Here is a 20991-nt window from a genome sequence, read left to right on the forward strand (position 1 = left end):
GCACAACGTGACGGCATCCCAAATGGCACCCTATTCCCTTTATGGTTGCACTACTTTTGCTCATGGGGATTAGGGTGTAATTTGGGACGCAGACACTAACTTTTTCACACAAACAGGCTTTTGCCACACCAGTGCTCTGAACATACCAAAGGTCACTTGTTTTTTATAAACTGGGGGGTTTGAGCCCTGAATGCTGATTGTCTGAAAGCCGTGGTATATCAGACCGTATACCACGGGGAATGACAAAACATTTATTTTTACTGCTCTAATTACGTTGGTAAGCAATTTATAATAGCAATAAGACACCTCGGGGGTTTGTGGTATATGGCAAATATACCACGGCTGAGGGCTGTATCCAGGCACTCTGCGTTGCGTCGTGCTATAGAACAACCCTTAGCGATGGTATGTTGGCCATACACCACACCCCCTCGTGCCTTATTGCTTAAGTATACTATTCCAGAGCAATTGATTTACTGTTTGTCTGTAGAAAAAAATCTTACTAAGAAATTGAGTATTAATTGGGAGAATTAAAAAATGGGGCAGCAGGTAGCGTAGTGGTTAAGAGCGTTGGGCCACTAACCGAAAGGTCGCTGGTTCGAATCCCTAAGCCGACTAGTTGATGTGCACTTGAGCAAGGCACTTAACTCCAATTGCTCCAATAAGTCTCTCTGGATAAGAGCGTCTGCTAAATGACTAAAATGTAAATGCATTGATATGTATGTGACTATGAAAAGATGAAAAGAAGACTATGAGCTTCCTGAGTGGCGCAGTGGCGCAGTGGTCTAAGGCTGTGCCACTAGAGATCCTGGTTCGAATCCAGGCTCTGTCGCAGCCGGCCGCGACCGGGAGACTCATGGGCGGCGCACAATTGGCCCAGCGTCGTCCAGGGTAGGGGAGGGAATGGCCGGCAGGGATGTAGCTCAGTTGATAGAGCATGGCGTTTGCAACGCCAGGGTTGTGGGTTCGATTCCCAGGGGGGGCCAGTATAAAAAAATAATAAAAATTTATTCACTAACTGTAAGTCGCTCTGGATAAGAGCGTCTGCTAAATGACTAAAATGTAAATGTAAAATGAAAAGTCCCAGGTGTGAGCACACAACTGTACATGAGATGAGCACCAAAAAATAATATATTAAAAAAAGCTTTTATTTTGCGATCCTGGAATTTACCATAGAAAAGGGCTATTTTCCTGGCACTCTACAACTGTGGAACTTTATGATATTGAAGAACATTGTGCCATAGCAGGACAGCAGAGCTATAAGACTGGACCTCTCTAGCCCAGCACCAGTGTTCACTACACACATCAGTGAAGTATAGATACTGTAGATATAGAAATATAAGCTAGATATAGTGATACATATTGTAGATACTGTAGATATGATGCATAGATATAGTGAAACCTAGATACTGAAGCCATGTTCGTTCTATATGCCACAGCTCTCCTCTGCTTCCTGTCTTCGAGCCAATCAGCTCCTGCTGCTCCTCTAACCTGTGAGGAGCTCCTTAAGCCCATGGATCACCACGACTAGACCAGCAGCTCTTGGGGAGATGGGCCTTCGTCGCAGGCAGTGTGAGCCACCCCTCGTATTACTCAACCATGTTCGCTCTCAAGGTAGGACCCTATTCCCTATTTGGCACCCTCTTCTTTGTATGTAGAGCACTTCTTTTGACCCTGGTCTAAAGTATTATCTTTATATAGGGAATAGGGTGCCGTTTTGGATTAATAATACAAATAAATGACATGTCTACTAGGCTACATGTTACTTGTCATTCCACATTGTTCATTGTCATTGTTTTTTGATTGTTTTTTATATTGTGATTGTTTCTATTGTTTTTGTGGCTGCTGTATGAAAACAACTAATAATAACCACATCTCTTCTCTCAGAGAAAAGACAGTCACCATGGAGTTTGCATCCGCTACCAACACCAGAACCCCAACACCAGAACCCCAACACCACCACGACCATCCACTATACTCAGGCTGACCGGCATGGCGGCTGGTGCAAGTACTGTATATACCCAACAGCATATCCATCGTCAACGGCAACAGCATCTTCCAGTTAGACATGAGGGGCTTTTGGAACATCACTGGGGTCTCCCTGGAGACCTCCTGCCCAGACTGCCTGTAGATGAGGTGGGTAGCATGATTAACTACAGTACCCCTAATGCTCTGTGTAACATATCCTGTTTGGTCTTATTAAAGATGTTCTTCAAGCTAACATAATGGTATCTCGTCTCCTTTTCAATATAAGGTGAGCGCCGTAATAAGGGAGTCCACGGACCTGTACTTGCTGAGGAAGGTGGAGGGTGGGACGGGAGAGAGGTGGAGGAAGAGGAGATGGAGTAGTTCAGGAAACAGGTGGAGTGCCTGGGGCTTCCGCCGCCAGTGGTGGTGTAGCCTGGGAAACCCCTCAGTGATTCCTATCATCCCTGATACCCTACCCTCTTAAGACAGGGGTAGAAGAAGAAGAAGATCCATCAATGTGATAAAAGTATAGATTCTGAGAGAGTGGGGGCAGTGAAAGAGAGATGTAGAGACATTTCTGTTTTGTAATATAGCAATTTTGTATGTACTGTTTGTTGATATACTGTATGACTGTACTGAATTATTTATCTTGGCTTCTTTAACAGATTTAATGTCATTCATTGAGTTAATTATAGTCCAAGAGCTCAGTTAATTCACAGAGACAGTGGAATCCAGCAGGAATGTTCACAGCAAATTCTCCAGCGTTAAATCAACTCTGAGTTCAATTTAATACTTTTCCAGAGTGTATAGGGTCCACACTATTCAGAGCTAAATTAACACTTTGTTTAGAGCTGATGCCATTACACTTTCTCAGTGTTATGGAATTAACACCTGCAGTTTTACAGTAACTCGTTTTGGGTGTTGTTTTAACCCTAGAACCACTGGGCTTCTCAGCATACAGTAGAAGTACCGGCTAGAGGGTTTCCCAAGGCTTGATGATTAGTTGACTAATTGAATCAGGTGTGCCAGTTTAGGGTTAAAACAAAAATGTGAGATGCCTGGGGGGGCGAGGAGAGGTTTGGGAAACCACGTGGTAGAGAACGCTGTCGGGCGTCACCTTTATCCTACGCATCAGATTCATCTGCTGTGTTGTTAGAAACCTAAATAATCCCCCCCAAATATTTTAGATTGGATGTTGTCACGTTTTAAGAATATTTAGTTTTTTAATGCAAGTATGGATTACTTTTGTATTATGCTAAATAAGCCTACTGCAACACAGGCTATTTTCCTTTTTCTTGCAATAAAACACCACAATGTAATACATTTTATTGGTAGCTTCGATTACTCATAGAGTCCAGTAGCAGCTTGTTTTTACAAAGTAAAAAAAATAATATACCTGCAAAGCGCAGTCAAATGATTTGCCATAAACATAAGCACCAACGCTTGATAAATAGTGCAAAACACAAATGTAAAGTATTAATTGCATAAATAAATATTTGTGGAAATATATCATCCATGACAAGATATAAAAACGAGTCATTTGTTGATTGTATCGGGGTTAAGCTTAGGGTTAAGGTAATAGTTAAGGTTAGGTTAAAGGGTTAAGGTTAGGAGAAGGATTAGCTAACATTCTAAGTAGTTGCTAAAATGCTAAAGTTGTCCGTGATGAGATTTGAACATGCAACCTTTGCGGGTGTAATTTAACCTTTTCGCACGCACATAGGCTTCAGCCACACCTACAGTGCATTCGGAAAGTATTCAGACCCCTTCCAAATGTTGTTACGTTACAGCCTTATTCTAAAATTGATTAAATTGTTAGTTTTTTCCCCTCATCAATCTCCACATAATACCCCATAATGACATAGCAAAAACAGGTTTTTAGAAATGTTTGCAAATGTATTAAAAGTAAAAAACTGATATCACTACATAAGTATTCTGACCCTTTACCCAGTACTTTGTTGAAGCACCTTTGGCAGGGATTACAGCCTCAAGTCTTCTTGGGTGTGACGCTACAAGCTTGGCACACCTGTATTCGGAGAGTTTCTCCCATTCTTCTCTGCAGATCCTCTCAAGCTCTGTCAGGTTGGATGGGAGCGTCACAGCACAGCTATTTTAAGATCTCTCCAGAGATGTTCGATCGAGTTCAAGTCTGGGCTCTGGCTGGGCCACTCAAGGACATTCAGAGACTTGTCCTGAAGCCACTCCTGCGTTGTCTTGGCTGTGTGCTTAGAGTCGTTGTCCTGTTGGAAGGTGAACCTTCGCCCAGTCTGAGGTCCTGAGCGCTTTGGAGCAGGTTTTCATCAACTATCTTGCTGTACTTTGCTCCGTTCATCTTTCCCTCGATCCTGACTAGTCTCACAGTCCCTGCCACTGAAAAATATCCCCACAGCATGATGCTGCCACCACCATGCTTCACTGTAGGGATGGTGCCAGGTTCCCTCCAGACGTGTTGCTTTGCATTCAGGCTTCAAACTTCAGAGTTCAAACTTTGTTCCATCAGACCAGAGAATCTTGTTTCTCATGGTCTGAGAGTCCTTTGGGTACCTTTTGGCAAACTCCAAGTGGGCTGTCATGTGCCTTTTACTGAGGAGTGGCTTCCGTCTGGCCACTCTACCATAAAGGCCTGATTGGTGGAGTGCTGCAGAGATGGTTGTCCTTCTGGAAAGTTCTCCCATCGCCATAGAGAAACTCTGGAGCTCTGTCAGTGACCATCGGGTTCTAGAAACATCTCAAGGATGATCAATAGAAACAGGATGCACCTGAGCTCAATTTCGAGTCTCATAGCAAAGGGTCTGAATACTTATGTAAAAAAGGTATTTCAGTTTTACATTTTTAATAAATGTGCAAAAATGTTTAAAAACCTGTAGTACACAGCGTTGTACGAGATCTTCAGTTTCTTGGCAATTTCTCGCATAGAATAACCTTCATTTCTCAGAACAAGAATAGATTGACGAGTTTCAGAAGAAAGTTATTTGTTTCTGGCCATTTTGAGCCTGTAATCGAACCCACAATTGCTGATGCTCCAGATACTCAACTATTCTCAAGATAACCATTTCGGCGACCGATGCGAGTATCTAACCTACAATATCTGTCAACAACGGCTACAGCACCTTCCAGTTCAACGTGGGGGGCCGATTCAACCTCACTGGGGTCTTCCTGGAGACCTCCTGCCCAGACTGTCTGGTGATGAAGTGGGTCATTTATATAATTGTACATTTGAGCCATTTAGCAGACACTCTTATCCAGAACAATTTACTGTTAGGGGGTATTCCAGTGTTTTTCAACTCTGGTCCTGGTGTACCCCCAACAGTACACATTTCTGTTGTAGACCCACACAAACACACCTGATTCTACTAGTCAACTAATCATCAAGGCCTTGACAAGTTCAATCAGGTGTGTTTGCCCAGGGCTACAAGAATGTGTTGGGGGTCAATTAGGACTGGAGTTGAGAAACACTGGTGTAGGCTACTCAGCTAAGGTCAGGTAGGTCAAAACAACCACATACTGCATTACAATCATTGCAAGTGAACCGTTCTTCAAAATACCCACTGGGCACGGGAGTAATTTCACTGAAATGACGTGGAAACAACATTGATTCAACCAGTGTGTGCCCAGTGGGTAGCCTCTATCAGACTCAAACTCAACTCTGGACCTCGAAGCCACTGCTTTCTTTCATCGTTCCCCTTCAATCAGGGACTGATTTAGACCTGGGACATAAGGTGGGTGCAATTAATTATCAGGTAGAACAGAGAACCAGCAGGCTCCGGACCTCGTAGGGTAAGAGTTGAATACCCCTGCTCTATCAGCTAAATCAGTGCCAGGAAGAAAAACAAGTGCGGGAGTGAGTGTAAGAAAGAAAAGTACAACAGTAAAGTATATATTTTTTTATGTTGGGAGGTGAGCTCCAGGAGGAGGGAGTCCACGGACCTGTAACTGCTGAGGAAGGTGGAGGGTGGGAGAGAGGTGGAGGAAGAGGAGATGGATGAGTACATGCGACAGGTGGAGTGCCTGGGGCTGCCTCTGCCAGTGGTGATGGAGCCTGGGAAAGCCCTCTGTGGATATTATGTCTTTCGTCTAATCTGGATAGAAGAAGAAGCTGGATCAATGTGATCAGAGAGAGTAGCGATGATCAGAGAGAGTAGCGATGATCAGAGAGAGTAGCGATGATCAGAGAGAGTAGCGATGATCAGAGAGAGTAGCGATGATCAGAGAGAGTAGCGATGATCAGAGAGAGTAGCGATGATCAGAGAGCAGCGATGATCAGAGAGAGTAGTGATGATCAGAGAGTAGCGATGATCAGAGAGAGTAGCGATGATCAGAGAGAGTAGTGATGATCAGAGAGCAGCGATGATCAGAGAGAGTAGTGATGATCAGAGAGTAGCGATGATCAGAGAGAGTAGCGATGATCAGAGAGTGGGGGTAGTGAGACAGATGTAGACACTTTTTCTGTCATCAGTTTTGTAATACAACAATTCTGTGTTTACTGTTTCTCGATGTACTATAGAATTTTGGGAAAAAATATGCATGATTTGTCATATAATTCTGGCTTCTTTAACAGATGTATTGGCGTTCACAGAGTTAATGTCCAAGAGCTTAAGCTAATTCACAGAGACTGTGGGATCCAGCAGGAATGTCGGGACGTCATTAGGGCCGCTCAAAATTCTAAACTCTATACACAATGGGAAGGAAAAGTGTTGTTTTGTAATTGGATTAATTTTGTATAATTTGGCATAACCTCGTTTGTCCATGCATTAAAATGCTCATACTGTTCATTCTCAGATTAAACTGGATGGAACAGTGAACAATTCATAATTTGTGAGTGAGAGAGTGTTTCTGCAAATGTGGGCGTGCACAATCAAGGGGGAAATGTGGGTGTGAGTATGGACAGGGCCGCGGGGGGGGTAACCTACTTTCAGAACTATTGGGTACTTGGTCTTACTTTAGGTTCTGATTAGACATGACATCCCTTTAGGCTTGACGTCCCAAATTCCACCAAAAATAGAAGGTCCGCTGTAGATCAGAAACTTTACAGTCCAGTGGCATCGTCACCAGCACAGACGATACCATATCAACAGGTAGGTGCCATAAACGTATTAGGTATTGAAGGGCTCCTTTAAAGGGATGTCACAGTGTGTTCCATGTACTGTCTGTAGCCATTGTATTGTTACAGTGTAGTAGTCCTTGTGTGGAGAAGTTTAGCTTTGTTTATCAGATTATACATTCCTGTTACAGATCTCTTTTGTAATACACTGTTGGTTTATTGTCTTTATTAAATGTTAATTATATGGACAACATATTTTAGACACCACTAGATGTCCATATAAAATAATTGCCACCCATAAAATAAAATATGAGGTTTATATGCAATACCCCCTGTGGGAAATGTATGTTTAATGATGATCACATTTCCTAAAGCTCCTTTGATAAAGTTTAGCCTCGTTGCTAATGAGGAGAAATAGAAGCCTATTATATTATAGCCCACTAATCCACATCTTTCTCAACTCCCTGTTACCCCACGGCACATGGGAATATCCTGGGACAGTTCCATTGGAGGTTAGCTTTGGGTTCCCTGTAAAATACACTATATATACAAAAGTATGTGGACACCCCTTCAAATGAGTGGATTTGGCTATTTCAGCCACACCCGTTGCTGACTGTTGTATAAAATCGAGCACACAGCCATGCAATTTCCATAGACAAACATTGGCAGTAGAATGGCCTTACTGAAGAGCTTTCAGCGTGGCACCGTCATAGGATGCCACCTTTCCAACTTGTCAGTTCGTCACATTTCTGCCCTGCTTGAGCTGCCCCGGTCAACTGTAAGCGCTGTTATTGTGAAGTGGAAACGTCTAAATAAATAATAATATGCCATTTAGCAGACGCTTTTATCCACAGCGACTTACAGTCATGCGTGCATACATTTTTTGTGTATGGGTGGTCCCGGGGATCGAACCCACTACCTTGGCGTTACAAGCGCCGTGCTCTACCAGCTGAGCTACAGAGGACCACAACAACAACGGCTCAGCCGCAAAGTGGTAGGCCACACAAGCTCACAGAACGGGACCGGTGAGTGCTGAAGCGCGTAGCGTGGAAGAATCATCTGTCCTCGGTTGCAATACTCACTACCGAGTTCCAAACTGCCTCTGGAAGCAACGTCAGCACAATAACGGTTCGTTGGGAGCTTCATGAAATGGGTTTCCATGGCAGAGCAGCCGCACACAAGCCTAAGATCACCATGCGCAATGCCAAGTGTCGGCTGGAGTGGTGTAAAGCTCGTCGGCATTGGACTCTAGAGCAGTGGAAACGCGTTCTCTGAAGTGATGAATCACGCTTCACCATCTGGCAGTCCAATGAACGAATCTGGGTTTGGCGGCGTATGCCAGGAGAACGCTACCTGCCCCAATGCATAGTGCCAACTGTAAAGTTTGGTGGAGGAGGAATAATGGTCTGGGGCTGTTTTTCATGGTTCAGGCTAGGCCCCTTAGTTCCAGTCAAGGGAAATCTTAATGCTACAGCATACAATTTATATTCTAGACAATTATGTGCTTCCAACATTGTGGCAACAGTTTGGGGAAGGCCCTTTCGTGTTTCAGCATGACAATGCCATTTTGCGCAAAGCAATGTCTATACAGAAATGGTTTGTCGAGATCGGTGTGGAAGAACTTGACTGGCCTGCACAGAGCCCTGACCTCAACCCCATCTTTGGGATTAATTGGAACGGCCACTGCGAGCCAGGCCTAATCGCCCAACATCAGTGCCCGACCTCACTAATGCTCTTGTGGCTGAATGGAAGCATGTCCCCACAGCAATGTTCCAACATCTAGTGGAAAGCCTTCCCAGAAGAGTGGAGGCTATTATAGTAGCAAAGGGGGGACCAACTCCATATTAATACCCATGATTTGTCAACATACATTTGGTCATGTAGTGTATATTCTCTATAGTTCAACAATGTAACTCTTATTACAACAAAGCTATTGGACCAAGATTCATCCTAATGAGTTTGTTTGTTTATAAATATTGAAAAGGGAAATCAGTGTCTCATTCCTCACTCTGCAACTGTGCAAAGCGGCGAGTTGAAGATAACATGTTGTGTGTGTGTCCCTCCTCTTTCATAGCCCAAGGACCTGTTATTTTCTCAAGTGGAGGAACACCCAGTTACATTGGAAATGTATGAACTGTTGGAATCTAAGTCAGGCTGCATCCCAAAGTGCACTACCTTTGTGGTTGCTTTGCACATCTCCAATATTAATATATGTTGTAAATAGTATGATCTACTTTAAAGATAGAAATGTAATGGTTAGTGGGGACAGCTTTGTCTGTCACAATATAATTTATCTGGAAAAAGGAGCATGTCCAATCTTGATATTATATCTCTATCCACAGCATTTTCCCACCAATGAATAGCCTGCAGGGCAGGCCCCTATGGCCAGTTAGACTCCAATCACCCCATGTTCCTCCATTCATATTGAAGGTGTCCAGGCTTGTCCGCTCCAATAGGGCATTGTTATGTGAATGTAATCATGTACAGGACATGGCATTGTTTTCTGAATGTAATGTGCAGTATACCAGGCCAGGACCGCTGCACGCTGTCGTACTGTCCCAGATCTACTGTTCATCCCATTGGTTCACCACCAGTCTTCTCTGTTCTGTCCCACATTCCTCTGCTAATGATTCCTTACAGCGCGTGCCAAAACCCAGTGCACTGTGTGTGTGTGAGTGAGTGTGTGTGTTAAAACCCACTGCACTGTGAATCACACTGTGAATGGTTTAGTAGGGAGGGGAAGCAAGGGGGATGGATGCGGCATCTTTTTTTTCTGTCTGGTGCTAGGAAACTGGAGAGCTGAGCAACCAGGCAGAGAGAGCATGGGGAGGATTTGGGCAAGGGAGGGAGGGAAAAAGTGTGACTGTGAGAGAGAAGGGGGGTAAATGAGATAGCTAGAGAGAAAGTGTGACCGTGAGAGAGAGAAAGTGTGACAGTGTGAGAGAGAAAATGGATGAGAGTAAGGATGGGGAGAAAAAGTTTGGAATAGTGGTTTTGGGGCTTGAATGATAAATTGGAAAGTGAGACTGTTTTGGAGTGTGAATGAACCTATTAAAGTTCTTTGAAAGGGAGAGAGTGAGAGGTTGGGCTGTCCCTATGGCCAGGATGCCATGACAATAATGAGGACAAAGTACAGACCAATTGTTCTGCTCGCTTAACTGGTGTACAACACTTGCATGTGTGAGAGAGAGTGTTACTGAGCCTCTTGCTCTGAGGTGGTTAAGCTCATTAAAGATTGAGCTACTCAGCAGAAAACTTTACATGTTGCACTGCAGAGGTTGCCTGGCTACCCAACTACATTGCTCCAAGCAAACGCCACACCCATGAACGTTTCTTCTCCTCAATGAAGTATGTAGCGAACTATAAAGCAGCGGAAGAATTCAGTTTTGAGTCGTCAGGCTACTGCAGAGGAGGAGAATCGTGTGTGTAGTAGAAATTCTCACCTCATTGCCAAAGCCTAACAATGCAATAAAATGCCATAACCATTCTGCAAGGCATGAACAACAACAATTGGTTAGCATTGTAACAGGTTTATAAACCATTTAGCTTTACAACACAGAGTGAATGGTGTGTCAAACAGTAAGAAGTATGGGAATACAGTATGAATGACATAATACAACAATATTATACTGCATGTGTTTGTAAAATGGATCTGAAAATGGGTTGCCACGCCAGGTTTGTTTTTTGTTCAGCTCCGCTAATCGTTCGTTTTCCTCTCTGTCCTCTTTTTCCCAGACCGACCTGCTGAAGGCTGACCGTTACAAACTGTTCTAGTCCAGACTGCTATTTCAGGTCAACAGAGCTAGCCAATTGGCAATCTACCCGTCTCATCATGGCAACAATGGAGCCGGTGGCCAACCGGCGGAGATCAGCCGACTCATTGGACGAGTGGGCCAGCGAGGTTTGGGGGACAGAGGAGGGTGAAATGGACCCCACTCTGGCCCAGGACACTACCCCTCCTCCTCATCCGCTGGTCAAACAGGCACCCAGAGTAGAGTCAGAAGACCTGGGGTCAGAATCTCCAGATGCTCCAGAGCCTAGACCTCAAGTGTCTCCATCAAGTGAGAACCTTACAGACTCAACAAACAAAATGGCAGAAGTGGTTCCTAAAATGGAGCAGATGGCACTTTCTGGGGTAAATCAGGTGCCTGGTAATAGAAACCAGGAGGGTGATGCTGTTGCTTTTCTATCGCCTCTTCATTGCACTGACCAAGCCTCACCTGCAGAGGGCGCTCCAGAGACAGAGACCCAGCAATATCCATTGGAGGAGGAGGAAGAAGAAGAAAAGAAGACCATTGACTGTATCAGTGATGGTAAGGTGGAGATGATCTCTGACCCTGTAGAGGAGGAAATGTCGTCATCTGACAGCCAGGGTAGCCAGGAGTGGCCCCCGAGATCTCACCTTGATGACATTGTGGAGGAAGACAAAGAGGAAGATGGTGCCAAGGAAGACAAAGTAGAGGAATCTCAGTCTGCTGAGATGATGGAAAATGGCGCTGTGCAGTTGGAGTTGAACACAGAGTGTCCAACTAGTAATAAACTTGATCAGGGGCTGTCAGAGACCGTGTGTGCTACAGAACAGGCTTCTGTAGAAGGAGGTCCTGTTGAAACTAGCAGAAGTACCCCATCAGTGGAGGTAGCTGACAAGCAAGAGGCTAGTGAGGGCCCAATCAGTAGTAACAGAGAGAAGACAATGTCAGACAATATCGACCATGATACTATGAAGGCTACTGAAACTAGCGCTACCACCCACTCTCCTCTAAAAAGAGAGAGTTCCGATGACATATTCTCTAATGAGTCCCCAGAAGACCTTGAATCAGCTATTGCCCGTGATGGAAGAAAGAACCAGAGTGTTGACTCCAAGCCTTTAGACATCAGCTCAGCCCGGAGGCAGTGGGTTAGGCTGGACAGTACCAGCAGCAAACCCCCCCAGCCTGAGCAATCCACATCCTCTAGATCGTCCTCTTGTAGCCTCCTAGTAGACCTGGCCCAGCCCCAGGGTGTAGTTACACCAGATAAACAGCAGGGAGAGCAGTTGTTACAAAATGTCACTGCTGCCCTGACGCATCATAGTAACCAGGAAGTGGCAGCACAACAGGTGTTCAAGGGAGCAACTCCGGCTCCGCCCCTGGCGACGGTCGCCAAGGAGCCAGCTAATCAGGTCAAGGCAGGTCTCCTTGGCTCTGGCTGTGTTGTAGTGAAAGAGCAGGCGGGTGGAGAGAGGGAGGAGGGAAAGAGGGAGGGAGACAACAGGCAAACCGGTGGAGAGAGAGGGCAGAGAGCGAGTGGACTTGGCGCAGCGGGCGAGGCAGACAGGAAGAGAAAAGAGAAAGAAAAGCAAGGTGCAGAGCAGGGTTCAGAGAGAGTACAAAAAGAGAAACGGAGAGGAGAAGAGAGGACAAACCCTGGGTTGTTGAAGTCGAGAGACAGTCACAGCAAAGCTTCCAAGATGAAGTTGGGAGGAGACTTGTTCGATGACAGCCAGAGTGACAGCGGCGTATCTGCCGACTTCTCCCCTGGTAGTACCGTGGAACTCCAAACCACCCCCGACAGCCCCCCCACCCTCACCTCGCCTCCGGCCGACGAGACCCCCATCGAGAGAGAGATCCGTCGGGCAGTGCAGCGTGAACAGTCCCTCAGGAGATCCAGGGGCCTCCACAACAAGCCTCCCACCCAGGAATATGTGGACATCCCCCTAAGGAAGTCAATCTTGACCCAGACCCTGCCTTCCAAATCGGACAAGAGCCAGGGGGGGAAGGACCGTCAGTTTGCGGGGAAGAAGATGCAGAAGGAGATCAGTGTAGAGACCCAGAGGGAACAGATCCTGGTTCAACAAGGGAAAGTTAGAGGTTCCTATGACAAGGGGACAGTACGCCAGCTCAAGGAAAGGAAGAAGTTATTCGAAGCTTTCCAGGAGCCCATGGAGACGTCCTCGATGATGTTGTCCCAGAGCAAGGCACCTTCCTGGGTGTCGGCGTGTGACCTCTCCACCCTGGAGATCCAGGGGGACGATGCTTTGTCTGTGTCCGTTGTCGGAGGCTCATTTGGGGAGAGAAGACGCAGCCTGGAGCTGATGTCCCAGACCCAGAACCAGAGCCCCTCTGGAACACCCAGAGGCATCACCTACATCCCTCATGGGGCCCCTGTCCCTCGGGGCCCCACTCTTTCCGAGAGCAGCGGGGGCCAGATCATCATCCTGGAAAACCACCACCACCTGGTTCTCCCCGCCCCGGCCCACCTCCACCATGCCTCCAAGCCCCTCAGGCACTCCCACAGCACGGGCACGCTCACCGAGACCCAGGGCCTCACCGTGGTCGACTCTGCTTCTATATACTCCTCAACCAGTGCACTCAGCGGAGAGGAGAGAATGGGGTTTTGGAGGGATGAGGATGGAGGGAGGATGGAGCAGGAGGAGGAAGAGGAGGAGGAAGAGGAGCTTCCCAAGGAGAACCCCTTCTTCAAGCTGCGCTCCTCATCGGTGTCTCAGGACAAGGTGGAGCAGGATATCCGGGAAGCCAGGGAAAGAGAGAAGGAGCTGCGGAGGCAGAGGAGCAGTCTGTACGGGGGAGGAGGAGGAGGAGGAGGGGGGAGGCCTGCCAGTAGAGAGGTACAGAGTCACACCTCTCCTCCTCCACCTCTATTACTACAGAATGGACTGGCGACCCCTGAATTATCTGTGACCCCCTCATTGCGGACAGCCTCAGCAACACCAACAGGTTAGTGTATAGTGTGTGTGTGTTCAATTTTTTCTGTGTGTGTGTGCTTTTGCATCAGGAGAGATGATGAAAATACTATGTAATAGTTCAGTGAGGATATTGGGTCAGCTACTGCTACATCCTCAAACATCTAATACAACATTCTCACTGTCATCAATAGTTCTGCTCCAGAGATCACAGACTTTGAATGCATCCCAAATGGTACCCTATTCCCTAAATAGTGCACTACTTTTGACCAGGGAATAGGGTGCCAAAGTAGTGCACGGAATAGGGTGGGTGCCATTTGCGACGCAACCCTTGGCAACAGGCTGAATGATACACTACAGGGTAACTGACTGAACTAAAGTTGGGATCTTTTGTAGAATTAACTGCCGGATCAAAAGTGAGTGAAAATATATAAAAGTGAAAAACCCTGACTCATGTCTTGACCCTTCATTGTGTCAGCAAAAAAATAAGTGCTTTAGAAAATATTTTCCAAGATGAGTTGGAAGCCTAGAATATATGCTTGTGAGGCAACTTTGTATTCTGGGAGTTAGTAAACACTAAGGGATGTTTAACATGAATTAATATGTAAATAACTAATACAATCTAATGGTTATACATTTCAGGGCGTAAATCACCCTTGGAAATCCTTCAAAGTGCTTAGTGATGTGACCAGTATGAAAAATGCTTTTCATTTAAAGCTGTTATCATAGTAATAATTAGTACCAGTATTATTCCGATGTGCTATGCCAAGGTAAACTGGGCGTATTGTGTATGTTGACGGATGCAAGGGTTAGGGTATGCCAATAGAACAGAGTCCACTGTGACTCCGTATCTGAGAAATCATAGATCATTATGTAACTATAAATCCTCTCTCTCTCTCTCACTTGCTTTCTCCCTCTCTCTCCAGCACGACAGTCTCTTGGGAAGCTGGGCATGTGGCCTCCACCCCAGACAGATGAGTGTCCGGATAGCCAGTCAGAGGTATGTTATATCCTTCCCTCACCAAACTTAATCTATATAGGCCCAGGAGTTTTCCTGAGCAGGTAAAACGTTGGGGCTTAATCATAAGCTTTGACTAGCGCTCTTAGTTTATGTCATGTGCATAGAAAAAAACACAGGGTGCTCAAAGTTTATTTCCTGGTTAAGTCACACGGTCAGTAAAAACACCTGGCCCTAACATACGGTCGTCACTAGTTACCACAGCCACAAAGTCGTAAACCCTGCCTATTTCTTCTTAAACTTTTATTTTAAACCTAACCCCAACCTTACCCCTAACTTTAACCACACTGCTAACCTTATGCCTAACCTTAAATTAATTAAAAAATAACATTTTTGTTTTAATGATTTTTACTTTTTGGCTGTGCTATCTACACTCTTAGAAAAAAGGGTTCCAAAAGGGTTATTCAGCTGTCCCCAAAGGAGAACCCTTTTTGTGTTCCATGTACAGTGGCTTGCGAAAGTATTCACCCCTTGCCATTTTTCCTTTTTGTTGCTTTACAACCTGGAATTAAAATGGATTTTTTGGGGGGTTTGTATCATTTGATTTACACATTCCTACCACTTTGAAGATTGTGAAACAAACAAGAAATAAGACAAAAAAACTGAACTTGAGCGTGCATAACTATTCACCCCCAAAGTCAATACTTTGTAGAGCCACCTTTTGCAGCAAGTATGTCTCTATAAGCTTGGCACATCTAGCCACTGGGATTTTTGCCCATTCTTCAAGGCAAAACTGCTCCAGCTCCTTCAAGTTGGATGGGTTCCGCTGGTGTACAGCAATCTTTAAGTCATACCACAGATTCTCAATTGGATTGAGGTCTGGGCTTTGACTAGGCCATTCCAAGACATTTAAATGTTTCCCCTTAAACCACTCCAGTGTTGCTTTAGCAGTATGCTTAGGGTCATTGTCCTGCTGGAAGGTGAACCTCTGTCCCAGTCTCAAATCTCTGGAAGACTGAAACAGGTTTCCCTCAAGAATTTCCCTGTATTTAGTGCCATCCATCATTCCTTAAATTCTGACCAGTTTCCCAGTCCCTGCCGATGAAAAACATCCCCACAGCATGACGCTGCCACCACCATGCTTCACTGTGGGGATGGTGTTCTCGGGGTGATGAGAGGTGTTGGGTTTGCGCCAGATATAGCGTTTTCCTTGATGGCCAAAAAGCTCATCTGACCAGAGTACCTTCTTCCATATGTTTGGGGAGTCTCCCACATGCCTTTTGGCGAACACCAAACGTGTTTGCTTATTTTTTTCTTTAAGCAATGGCTTTTTTCTGGCCACTCTTTCATAAAGCCCAGCTCTGTGGAGTGTACGGCTTAAAGTGGTCCTATGGACAGATACTCCAATCTCCGCTGTGGAGCTTTGCAGCTCCTTCAGGGTTATCTTTGGTCTCTTTGTTGCCTCTCTTGCCTGGTCCGTGAGTTTTGGTGGGCGGCCCTCTCTTGGCAGGTTTGTTGTGGTGCCATATTCTTTCCATTTTTTTATAATGGATTTAATGGTGCTCCGTGGGATGTTCAAAGTTTCGGATATTTTTTTATAACCCAACCCTGATCTGTACTTATTCACAACTTTGTCCATGACCTGTTTGGAGAGCTCCTTGGTCTTCATGGTGCCGCTTGCTTGGTAGTGCCCCTTGCTTAGTGGTGTTGCAGACTCTGGGGCCTTTCAGAACAGGTGTATATATACTGAGATCATGTGACAGATCATGTGACACTTAGATTGCACACAGGTGGACTTTATTTAACTAATTATGTGAATTCTGAAGGTAATTGGTTGCACCAGATCTTATTTAGGGGCTTCATAGCAAAGGGGGTGAATACATATGCACGCACCACTTTTTCGTTATTTATTTTTGGGAATTTTTTGAAACAAGTTCTTTTTTTCATTTCACTTCACCAATTTGGACTATTACATGAAATCCAAATAAAAATCAATTTAAATTACAGGTTGTAATGCAACAAAATAGGAAAAACGGATGAATACTTTTGCAAGGCACTTTAGAACCCTTTGTGGAATCAAAGGTGTTCTACCTGGAACCAAAAAGGGTTCTTCAAAGGGTTCTCCTTTGGGGACAGCTGAAGAACCTATTTGGGTTCTTGATAGCACCTTTTTTTCTAAGAGTGTAGTGGAAACCATAACATACCCAAACAACCATGTCCACTCCATACATATGCACCAGGACACTATCTCTACATTAGACTCAATCTTTAACCCAGTATGGTGCCAGATATAGCACCAGATCACGCTGGGAAAAAGGTTTTTGTTTTCTCAACAAATTCAACCCACAGAGCTAATAACACCACATCCGTATGTTTATAAATTAAGATAAGAGAGAGAGAGAGAGAGAAAGAAAGAAAGAAAGAGTCCCTCCTGAGTTCGAGACTTGGGTTACACATCATCTCTCTGAAGTTAAAGCGACTACAAGATTAGCATCGGCTGACTGACTGCAGCTTTATAAATCAGCCATAATTGTAAATCAGTCTGACAGCTAGCCTGAGCCCCATGCAGTCCCTTTAGCCTGGTCCCAGATCAGTTTGTGCTGACAATGATCAAAGGGGTTCACTCTGCCTCTGCCCGCTACATAATCTACAGTGTATACCTACACAGACTACTGATAAGAAAGATTCAATAATAACGAATGGAGGGAGATAGATAGCGATGATTGTCGACTTAGAGCAGTGCGCTGAGAATAGCATAACATGGTTATGGATCACGGTCGTATTAGCTTCACATTTTTATTTGATTGTCATTTGATATTTTTTATCTTAATCTTTAACTGCATTGTTGGAAAAGGACCCGTAAGTAAGCATTTCACTGTTCGTCTACACCTGTTGTTTACAAAGCATGTGACAAATTTGATTTGACATGACCTCGGTGCTAACGATGTTGATCCATGAGATGACCTCTAGGGGCGAAAACTAATCATCCTTTTTCATCTTCCCCTCTTTTCAAACTTCTCTACTCTCTATTATAACTCTCTCTACTCTCTATTATAACTCCCTCTACTCTCTATTATAACTCTTTCTACTCTCTATTATAACTCTCTCTACTCTCTACTCTCTATTATAACTCTCTCTACTCTCTATTATAACTCCCTCTACTCTCTATAACTCCATCTACTCTCTATTATAACTCCCTCTACTCTCTACTCTCTATTATAACTCTCTCTACTCTCTATTATAACTCCCTCTACTCTCTACTCTCTATTATAACTCCCTCTACTCTCTACTCTCTATTATAACTCTCTCTACTCTCTATTATAACTCCCTCTACTCTCTATTATAACTCCCTCTACTCTCTATTATAACTCCCTCTACTCTCTATTATAACTCCCTCTACTCTCTACTCTCTATTATAACTCCCTCTACTCTCTATTATAACTCCCTCTACTCTCTATTATAACTCCCTCTACTCTCTATTAAACTCCCTCTACTCTCTATTATAACTCCCTCTACTCTCTATTATAACTCCCTCTACTCTCTATTATAACTCTCTCTACTCTCTATTAAACTCCCTCTACTCTCTATTATAACTCCCTCTACTCTCTATTATAACTCCCTCTACTCTCTATTATAACTCTCTCTACTCTCTATTATAACTCTTTCTATAACTTCTTTCTCTCTCTCAATGTCCCCTTCTCTCCCATCTTTCTACTCTCTTTCTCGCTGTCCACTTCTCTCATATTTCTCTCTTCTTATTATCTCTTTTAACTCTCTCTCTCACACACACTTCTCTCCCTCTCTCTCTCTTTCTTCTCCCTCTCTTTCTCACCTTCTCTTCTTTCCAGGGCCTCCAGAGCCCGCAGACCCCCAGACAGAAGACTCCTCTCCTGCAGCGCTGGGAGACCGGCCAGATCATGAACGGCCATGGGGAGGAGGAGGACTAAGACAGGCCTTGGGTCAGTTTGTCCTTTTAGATCATAATGAATAAGATTACATAGACGGGGGAACCTGATCCTAGATCAGTACTCCTACTCTGAGACGGTTTATGAATACGGGCCCTGATCTACTGCTGAAAGCCCAGGGGATGGATGGGAAGAAACCAGATCATTGGAATTAAGAATTAGAAACAGACAACCAGGGAAGTAGAACATCTGAAAATGCAGTGGAGAAACAGAGGTTTTGGTGGTTGGAACTCTGGACGGTTGGAGTATGGAACCATTTGAATGTCAAATCAGAACTTTGGAACTGAACTGTAAATTGGAGCTTTGGAATGTAGTGGGAGAGATTGGAACCAATGGATGCTCATTGGAAGATGTTTTTACCAGAAGAGACTGGCTGAATCTCTACAGTATGATTTTTGTGAGGTTTTAAGGAAGGAGGCTGAAGTTGAAGGAGGTTGAAATGGGTTAAGTTGTATTGTTTCTTGAGCCCATGTCCCAGCACGGATGTATATGTAAATGTATATAATGCACATTTTGTGACAAATCTATTTTGGGAGAGTATTTCCTTCCCCGTAGTTTCTATTTACTATAGATAAGCCGTTTCTACAGTATGTAAGTTGACATTATGATATAATTATGTGTATTTAATAAGTGATTAACAAATGTAATCTACATTGTCAGCTACTACAAATCAAGTCAGTCAATATAGTCAATACAACGAAATCTAATATATGATACCATTCTAACATAATCATTCCACAGAGATGTACAGTGTTTTTATGCAATATTATTTTTGATGATTTTTGGCACATACAGTATCTCTCTGATTTCCATAAATTAGTCAAGATGAACAAATACATATAAACCCAGTGTCTTTCTGCTTTCATGTTTGTGTCTGATTGCTACTAAAACACACCTTCAAGGAAGAATGATTAGGTAGACAGTAGTAGTGACTTGAGGAGCTGTTGTATCAGCAGGGTGGATCACCCATTGTCAGAGGATAACTGGTGAGCCTTGCCCAGTTTATACAGCCTTAGGGCTGGGCTGACACTGGCATAGGGCGTCCAAATGTAATACACTCAATCAATGAATGACAGCATAGTGACAATGACATCAATGGTGTGGCTTCGTAAAGTTTTGTTTCAAGTTAAAACGCCTAACCAATGACATGTACCTTGCCCTTTTTAGGTTGTTGTGTCGAACAATGATTGAGCTAGCTAGAACATTTGTCACCATGGCGACTGGTTGTGTGAGGATTAGTGTCAGCAGTTTTCCTGACTACACGCCAACCAGGAAAAACTCTACACCCTGGTCATTGCAGCCCTAATAATTAGGGCAAAGAGTTTTTCCTCTGGTCAGGTCATGTGATTCAGGAAACATATTCTGGCCCTAATGGTCCCTGTGGGAATTGAACCCACAAACTTGGTGTTGTTGGAGTGGTTTGTGAACTGCCTGTCAAGTCGAACCCAGTGTGTTAGGATGGTTGTTAAGTAGGAGACTGTAGAGCAATGTTCCCTCAAAAGATGTAGGCACTGGGCAAATTTCAGGTCTGCTGAGCGCAAACTTGAAAGTTGTGAAAATTCTGTACAACTTCCAGCGCGCATTTACTGTGAAAACTGAGGCTGTACCCGCTTTAAGTTACAGTTTTAACAGAGGCCAAGTAGGCTACTGTGGCTTTTTGATTGTAATGTAAGCCTACCAGAGTGGCCTACCATCAAAAACAACGGAGAAAATACATCCCATAACATTTTAACATGGAAATAGCTGTTCTATCATTCAGCCTACAGTAGCAGCAAATGTGTTGTGTTCAATGTAGGCCTACATTCCATGAGACTTTGGGAAAAAACATGCAGGGCTTGACATTAACCTGTTTATCCACTTGTCCTTCAGACAAGGAGGTGACAGAAAATGTTGTTGTGTTGTTTGATGCAAGAAACCACTTTACAAAATAAAATGCATTATTATTCCCATACCATTATTACAGCGAATCAGACAAATTATGCTACCCTCTGCCTATTGGCTACTTAGTTTATTCAAGCCTGTCTCAAAATACAACAGTGCCCCTTTAAGAAAAAAATACTCTTTACCTGACTCGCTTTTCAAAGATGTCTAGAAAGGTACACGTTTTGTGCTCTTGTAGGAAGCAATCACTCACCTATTGCTGAATACAAATTATCTATAACTGAGCTAATTACTCACTAACTAGTAATTTAACAAAATGTGCACACGTGGCTACATGCAGCTCTTGCTTTGATCTCAAAACAAGTGCATCTACTCACGACCACAGCTGTAAACACAGTCCAGTTCAAAGTAAATGGCACAGATCCATATATGGCAATGGTCTATTTGCATATAGGCCTACTGCAGCTCTGATTGGTTATGCTGCACCGGTCTGCGTACA

The 20991-nt window shown here is 44.2% G+C and overlaps 1 protein-coding gene and 1 long non-coding RNA gene across 2 annotated transcripts; both read left to right on the plus strand.

The window, feature by feature from the left end:
* The first annotated feature begins 102 nt into the window (after positions 1-102).
* On the plus strand, positions 103-3388 carry LOC311124399. Its single transcript, XR_014612746.1, has 3 exons — positions 103-277; positions 1437-1611; positions 1885-3388. It is a non-coding gene; the product is annotated as an uncharacterized lncRNA (long non-coding RNA).
* Positions 3389-12227: 8839 nt separating this feature from the next.
* misp3 (MISP family member 3) lies at positions 12228-20562 on the plus strand. The gene is made up of 3 exons (XM_084198558.1): positions 12228-13722; positions 14615-14688; positions 18495-20562. The coding sequence occupies exons 1-3, from the start codon at positions 12456-12458 to the stop codon at positions 18591-18593; spliced, it is 1440 nt and encodes a 479-aa protein (XP_084054684.1). The 5' UTR covers positions 12228-12455; the 3' UTR covers positions 18594-20562.
* The last annotated feature ends 429 nt before the right edge of the window (positions 20563-20991 follow it).

The sequence above is a fragment of the Coregonus lavaretus genome, assembly GCF_964263955.1.
Source record: "Coregonus lavaretus genome assembly, contig: HAP1_SCAFFOLD_910, whole genome shotgun sequence".
Lineage (NCBI taxonomy): Eukaryota > Metazoa > Chordata > Actinopteri > Salmoniformes > Salmonidae > Coregonus > Coregonus lavaretus.

Excerpts from the sequence above, each read along its gene's own strand:
- misp3 (XM_084198558.1), top strand. The coding sequence starts at position 12,456 with ATGAAGTTGGGAGGAGACTTGTTCGATGACAGCCAGAGTGACAGCGGC. Across the intron at positions 13,723-14,614 it reads AGCCTCAGCAACACCAACAG|CACGACAGTCTCTTGGGAAG; the intron begins GTTAGTGTATAG and ends CTCTCTCTCCAG. Across the intron at positions 14,689-18,494 it reads GTCCGGATAGCCAGTCAGAG|GGCCTCCAGAGCCCGCAGAC; the intron begins GTATGTTATATC and ends TCTTCTTTCCAG.